This window comes from Monodelphis domestica, chromosome 5 (assembly GCF_027887165.1).
Source record: "Monodelphis domestica isolate mMonDom1 chromosome 5, mMonDom1.pri, whole genome shotgun sequence".
In the NCBI taxonomy this organism is placed as follows: domain Eukaryota; kingdom Metazoa; phylum Chordata; class Mammalia; order Didelphimorphia; family Didelphidae; genus Monodelphis; species Monodelphis domestica.
The window spans coordinates 292,635,644-292,643,528 of record NC_077231.1 but is presented as its reverse complement, the minus strand read 5'-3'; the positions used below and the strand labels follow the sequence as shown (position 1 = coordinate 292,643,528).

The window sequence follows — 7,885 nt, the reverse complement described above, 5'->3', positions numbered from 1 at the left end:
GGTAGCTTGCAAAGAGGAGCCAAGACAGTGGGGTGGTAACAGGAACCTTCTCAATCTCCTTCCTATCGAGTATTACAAAGGGTCTCAAAAAGGCAGAAATCAAAACCAGAGATTAAAGGGACTCATCAACTGGATGCGACGTTAAAGGTAGGCAGTGAGTGGGGATTTCCATGTTATAAGGGGAAAAACTGCATTAATTAAAATACAAGCTGATCACCCCTCCCTGACACCACCTTCCAAACCAGAGTTTTAGAGTGAGGGCCAAGGCAATCTCTAAATTCTTGGGGACTGACTGAAAGCACCACAGACTTATCTCTGAGGGCAGTACAAGGCCTTGGCAATGAAAATCATGGCTGAAGAGCAATAAGTATTGCATATATTATATATGAAGAAGTAATAAGCAATTGGAGACCAGGATTGACCTGCTGGAAGCCATGAAAAGCAGGATAGACCAAACCGAAAAGGAAAATCAAAAGATCATAGCTGAAAATCAGTCTTTAAAGCCTAGAATTGGGCAAGTAGAAGCTAATGATCTCACTAGAAAGCAAGAATTAAATAAAGCAAAATCAAAAGAATGAAAAATTAGAAAGAATATGAAATATCTCATTGAAAAGATAACTGACATGGAAAACAGATCCAGGAGAGACAATTTGACAATTATCAATCTACCTGAAAGCCTGGAACAAAAAAAAAAAAGCCTTGACATCATATTACAAGAAATTATCCAAGTAAACTGCCCTGATATTCTTGAGCAAGATAGCAAAATAGACATTGAAAGAATCCATAGATCAACCTCTACATTAAAAGGTAGCTTGCTTAATTAATAATTCCAAGTTTACTCATTGAATTTGCTTTTAAGTATTTTAACTTTTAATAAAATTGAAGCTACCAGCTACTGTATCTAATATTACCCTTTTCCCCACCAGTTTATGAGCAATAGGCAAAAATTTGGAATAGAAGAAACTAGAGACATTATAATCTGGTCTTAGTGACCTGTAAAATATCAATTGTATTTATAAAGCATTCAATTAAAAAAAAAGTAGATGAGAAAAAATTTTGGGAACTCCTGTCACTAATCTCCCCCCCCCCCCTTTCACCTTCTTGAGTATAGCTTTACCATATGGAATTTTGTATAGTTAGTCTCATTCTGGTCTTTCAACATAACCATTTACACTCCCTTTGAAGCTTTAATTTGATCATTACAGACTTTTGAAAACTCATGTTTGGCACAGATTGAAACAAGCTTCTTTACCCCTTCATCAATTAATCTGTTTCCAGATCTGGTAGGAATATTTATGATAATATGACAATTTCTTTCACAGAAGTTAGAGGAACCTGAAACAGGTAAGAAGTAGAGGGGTTAGAGGCTATACATTGCAAAAGACTTACCTTCTTTCATTCTGTCAAGCATTCCTGGGTCAGGTATTTTATGTTCTTCAATATCTGAAAGAATTTTTCCAAAATTCAGTTCAGCATATGCCAGTGATGGTGAACTTATGGTAGGAGTGACAGAGATGACACATCGATTGCTCCCTGTGGGCATGAAACTGCCCTCCCTCCACTCCAGAGTTTGTTCCTAGAAAGGCAGAGGGATTCAGGCAGACCTATTCCTCTCCCCCTCTCCACTGTGCCTGACGACATTTTTTAACATCACCCACCCCATATGCCCAGCAGTCCAATGGGAGCTCATGGTGGGTAAGGTGGGTGGCTCACAGGTGACTGAGCTAGAAGGGAGTGGAGTGTATGGGCCATTCCCCTCCCCCTTTTTACATGTGTTGAGGACATTCCTCACTTCACCCACTCCTCTACCCAGAAACCCAATGGAAACTCTTTCTCCCTGCCCCAAGTGGTGGAAGGGGAGGGCAGGGAATGCCTGGTACTTGGTTGAAGGGAGGGGCATAGCACTTGGTTGGGGTGGGGCTAGCACAGCACTAGAACTGTGGTGTGTAATGAGGGTGGGGTCTGGCACTCATCTCTAAAACACTCACCATCACTGGCATATGTTGTTTATTTGATTATCCTGGTCAAATACAGGAAATAATGCTCTCCTCAATTTTGTTTCTGACTTTGAATTTTAAATATAAAAGATAGACAGGATCTTAAGTTGTCTGAAAACATTTCTTTTCATTTCTTAATAAAGTTGTTCACTTCATTTCCTTCTCAGATTTGAATAAATATTTGTCTGGGCTTTTTCACAAGTAATTTATCTGACAACATCCAACTGTCTAATTCACATGTAATAATTGTTGTGGATAGTTTTAAAAACAAATCTTCCTATGTCACAAGTTTTATAAATACTTTTTTTTTTTGTAAATAAGGACTGGGTAGACATAGTATATTGTATTATTATATTAAATTTCTCTTCATAATTCTAAAATAATTCCATAATACTTTTTTTTTTCATTTTCAACTAAAAATATGGAAAGCCTGAAGAAAATTCCTCAGGAAAGAATCCTTTATGTTACATCCTTACAACTCCGTTCAAAAAAATGTAGCTGAAGATAGCAAGAAGCCTTGAATGACAGTTTTTCTTTGTTGTTTTTAATGGTGGTAAACCAGCTTAAGATAATTTCCACATAGAAATCTTTTTCTACATGTATAATGGAAAAGAACTTTAAAAATTTTTGAATTAAAGACTTATGTTTATAAAGATATGAAGAATTGTGCAAGTTTTTGCTCACCATACCTTTGCAAATGAATTTGGTACCAAGGCTACAGTCCTTTCCTGGGCCCATTTTTTAAAACCCTTACCTTCTGTAATAGAATCAATACTGTGTATTGTTTCCAAGGCAGAAAAGCAGAAAGGACTAAGCAATGGGGATTAAAGTGACTTTCCCAGGGTCATACAGTTAGGAAGTGTCTGAGGTCATATTTGAACCATGGCCTCCCATCTCTAAGTCTGACTCTCAATCCACTGAACCATCCAGTTGTCCCCCTTTTCTCTGGGCCTGACTCTCAATTCAATGAGCCACCTAGCTGCACTCTCCCTCTCCCCCTCCCCCCAACTAGGTCCATTCTTATACATTTTTCAGCTTGATATGATTGCACTTGACTGTAGAAACCTTTGAGAAATGGGGGTCAGCCTTGTGCTCCTCTCTTAGTGAACTATTGCTGCAAATTTTTAATAAAGCTTGATTAACTTCAGGGAGTCTAATTCAGTCCCTCCTAAAGAGCATCTATTAAGTTATAGATGGATTGTAGTCGATGTTCTGGAGAGTACCCACACAGTCCAAACGATACTGTATATCCTTGAGATACTGAATTCAGAAGTAACCAAACATTTGCTTAAGATTTGAATTATCCTGTCTTTTGCAAGCATCCAGCTCCTAACAGGATACACTCTTCAACCTGAATCAACCAGGAAACAACAATAATGAATCCAGCCAGATGACATTCAGGCAGATTATAGATCAATTATATTCTTACTGCAAATCTTGGATGCATGAGGATGTGGGAAAGCCTAGATTAGAAAAAGGCACATTGTCTATATTAGAACTTCCCCTCTCTCACTCTAGATCCCCAAGGCACAGAGCTACCTCTGTGTACTGTACTACACTGTGTACTGAGGAGTGAACTTGACATTTACCTACACAACCCAGGAGCATCTGGATTTCAATCTAGTTTCTGACGGTTACCAGCTGTATGATCCTAGGCAAGTCATTTAACCTCTTTGAGTTCCAGTTTCCTACTCTATAAAGATTATTTAGCAATAAGGGCAGTACTACTTGGCATATCTTCTTTCTAGGGTTGTGTTGAGGGTCAAATGAGAAGTATATGAAGAACCTTAAAACGCTATGTAGTTGTTTGCTATTATTATTTTGTTCCAGATACTTTATTTCATTTGCACCCAGAGGTCTTGGTGAATAAACTATCTCTTACTAATGCATATGGGAACCTTTATAGTCTTTATAATAACTGCTGCTTATGTTTAATGCTTCTGAAATATTATCTCATTTGATCTTCACAACTCTAGCTACTAGTATTATTTCCATTTTACAGATGAGAAAATTGAGGCACAGAGATGTTAAGTGACTTGCCTATGGTCACACAGTTAATAGTTGTCTGAGGTCAAATTAGAACATAGTTCTATGTGACTCCAGGCTCAGCACTCTAACCACTGCATCAAGTAGGGGTTAAGGTTCAAAATTACAGTCACTATATGTCAAAAGGAGGAATTTGAAGCAGATCTTCTTGACTCCCTAGTCCTTATTTCTAAACACATTGTTATTAACTTTGCAGATTTGGAAATGTTCAACAGAATCTGTCTTTCAAATGTTTTCCATTGTTTTTTATGTTTCATTTTTCAAACACTATGGTACCTTTTTTTTCAACCCTTACTTTCCATCTTGGAGTCAATACTGTGTATTGGCTCCAAGGCAGAAGAGTGGTAAGGGCTTGGCAATGGGGGTTAAGTGACTTGCTCAGGGCCACACAGCTGGGAAGTGTCTGAAGTCAGATTTTAATCTAGGACCTCCCATCTCTAGGACTGACTCAATCCACTGAGTCACCCAGCTGCCCCCAATGGTACCTTTTTAAAGTGATCTTTCAGCAAATTAATCCTTTGAATATCTTCTTGCCTTGATATATTATCCTATTGTATATTTTGAATTTGACATCAACTAATTGTATGACCATGGATCAGTCCTTTAATTCCCTCTTGTCTCAGTTCTTATGATGTTAGAGATTTGCTAAGAATGTTGAAGGGGGTAAGTGACTTGCCTAGAATCATGCAATCACAATGTATCAGAGGTGGGACTTAAAGTCAAGTCTTACTTATAGACCAACTCTTTATTCACTATGCCTCTGCATTTATACATTATAATAATTTTTAAATTAAATTATTTTCTGTAGTTATGGAATGAGATTAAAACATTATTTTGGTTAATGGAGAGTTACATTATCTGCTTAGCACACAGTCAGTGTTTTTATAAATGCCTACTGACCGATTAAATGGTGAGCCATCAGAAGAAAATTTTAGCAAATATTTTAAAGAATTAAAACATCATTAAAAGTCCCAATCATAGTAAAATTATGTGGAATATAATTTATTTTCAAATTTGTTTTAAAATGTCTTTATTGATATTTTTTGTTTTCACATTGCCTTGATTTGCCCCTCCCAGATAGCTATCCCTTAAAATAAAGAATCCCCAAAACAAAGAAACAAAAGGAAAAAGTCAGCAAGGTTGATTATCACATAGAACAAAATCTGTCTTTCTATACAACGTTCAATGACTAGGTATAATTAATCTTTATTTGACAATTTCAGATATTCTTCAGGTGGGGCTTCACTCTGAATGCTAGATGCTATTTTACTAAAGACATAGAACATATTAATAGTGCTTTAAAGTTTACAAGATACTTTAAATATTTTATCTTACTTAGTCCTCACAACAACTCTGGGGTTTAGGTATAATTGTTATTCCTATTTCATAAATTACTAAAGTGAACCTGAGAGGTTAAGGGATTTGCTTAGAGTCATACAGCAAGTAAGCTTCAGAGGTGGGCTTTAAACTCATTTTTTTTTTCTGATTCCAGAGTCAGTACTCTAGCCACTGGACCCATTGTTCACAGAATGCAGGATAACAAAATTTGTTGAATAGCTGATGATGGATAGTAGGATCTCACAGATTTGTCACCCATCTTTTTAGTATTTCCAGCTATAAAACAAGCAGGGATTATCAGACATGAAGAAGGGAGCTGTTCTTCAGCACCTTATAAGCACTTTGAACCATATGGAAAAAGAAGAGTTTGAGTAAATGCTACATAGTTTCTGTCCTTTTCCAGTTAGTACTAACATTTTAGCTGGACATTATTTCTTAGTTTCTTTTAAAAAATCCTTAATTTCTGTCTTAGTATGAATTATAAAAAAGGAGAGTGGCAAGGGTTAGTTAAATTACTTGTTCAAAGTCACATAGCTGGGAAGTGTCTGAGGTCAAAGATGAATCCAGGTCCTCCTGACTTGCTGTCTGGTGCTCTATCCACTGTGCTACCTAGTTGCCCATTATTAGTTTCTTTTGCATAGGTTCAGCTACATAATTCAATTGTAGAGATTTTAACTTGGATAAATGAGATCAAGAGAAACTATAACTTTTTCTCCCATGCAGGAACTCTCTTGAAGGAAGCAGAGACGTCTCATGTATTATACTTTAGTTTTTTTTTCCTTTCAAGTATATTATCTTTCTCTGGCATTAAATCATAAGCACCCAAAGGTATCTGCTTCAGGTAATGAACAAAACCTTGTTGTAATGAAGCCTTGCAAATAGGTTATCCATCATTTAGAGAGTCACCTCTGAGTACCTCCAGCTGCCATCTCATTTCCATGGCTTTGTCAACATTTGTGCTGCCAGTATGGCAGCAGTGGCCTTTGGCAGCAGCCTTGTCAGTGAGCCTGGAGTCAAATGACATTCTGTGAGCTGTCACCACAGCCCAACCTAATCAAGCCCCCTGAGGGAGATGTAACGATGTTGTGATTATCAGTAGACCCTAACCCCAACCCCTGATGTTTCTTTTAGCAACAACATGGTCAAGATCAAATTGCCCTACAAGTTGGCAAATATAAAAGTCAGTCAGTTGACAAGCACTTAACAATAGACTAAGATAATGGGCTTCTTGAATTCAAAGAGAAAAGAGCATTGAATCTCAGGTCTGGAGATGGGAAGGGTCTCAGAGATCTTTTAGCATCTAGTTTGACCCTGACACTTTATAACGCCCAGATAGTTGAAATGACTTGCCAAAAGTCACACTAGTAGGAAGTGGAAGATGAAGGATTCAAACCCAAATCCACTGATTCATGAGCTTTGGATTAGGCTCATCCTACCATACACTCCACACTGCTTCAAAAACAATCTCTTGTAGGAAACATAGGATCAAGAGAGGTTAATAACAATCAAATGTATTTATGAAATGCCTGCTCTTTGTATGGCAATTGGGTGGAGTGGAAAGCTCACTGATTTGGAGTGAAGAAACACTTAGGTTTGAATCCTGCTTTTTACCTCTACTAATTATGTGACTATGGACAAGTCACAATATCTTTCTGAGTCTCAGTTTCCTCATCTGTAAATGGAGATAATCATACCTAAATTACAAATAGGCTGCTTGTGATCAGATGAATCAAAACATATTAAGTGCTTTGTAAATTCATGCTCTCTATAACCATCACGTAGAGCAGAGATTCTTGATCTTTTTTTATATTATGGGCTTCTTCACCATAGTTTAATGAGGCCTGTAGACCCCTTCTCAGGATAATGTCTTTTAAAGCATAAAACAGGGCAGCTAGTTGGTGCATTGGATAGAGTGCTGAGCCAGAAGTCAGAAAGATTCATCTTCCCAAGTTCAAATCTGGTCTCAGACACATAACTGCATGACCCTGGGCAAGTCACTTAATTCTGTTGCCTCAGTTTCTTCATCTGTAAAATGACCTGGAGAAGGAAATGACAAACTATTCTAGTATCTTTGCCAAGAAAATCTCAAATGGGGTCATAAAGAGTTGGACACAACTGAAATGACTAAACAACAATAATGCATAAATTAAAATACATAATATTACAAAGAAAAACACTAATATTGAAATATATTTATGTATATGTATGTATGTATGTTTCTATATATCTACAAATGTATAACCCCCAGATCAAAGCCTCCTGATTTAAAAAGACTAGATAGTATTGGGGACAAAGAACTAGGGGTAGAGTGAGGAATCTTGCTCAGAAACTTATGAGTTATATGACCCTGGACAAATCATTTAGCTCTTCACAGTTTTAGTTTCCTCATCTGAAAAATCAGGATAATAAAAATACCTACATCCAGGATTTGTTGGGAAGATCAAATCAGAAAGTATGTAGAATGCTTTGCAAACATCAAATCCCTATTTAAATGTTAGCATGAG

The 7,885-nt window shown here is 37.0% G+C and overlaps 1 protein-coding gene across 5 annotated transcripts in view; it reads left to right on the top strand.

Annotated features, from left to right (window-relative positions):
• The window catches only part of EFHB (EF-hand domain family member B), a 107,605-nt gene extending 104,951 nt beyond the window's left edge, over positions 1 to 2,654 (top strand). Inside the window, exons 13-15 of one of the 5 annotated variants that reach the window (XR_008912478.1) lie at positions 6 to 147; positions 1,206 to 1,344; positions 2,427 to 2,654. Coding sequence is in view for 2 of the 5 variants with exons in the window: in XM_007505150.3 (XP_007505212.1) it covers positions 2 to 145 (144 nt within the window). In the remaining 3 variants the exon portion in view is untranslated. Of the gene's footprint in view, position 1; positions 148 to 1,205; positions 1,345 to 2,426 lie in introns of all 5 variants that reach the window. The other 4 variants (XR_473577.3, XR_473576.3, XM_056800309.1 and 1 more) reach the window with 4 other exon arrangements.
• Positions 2,655 to 7,885: the final 5,231 nt, after the last annotated feature.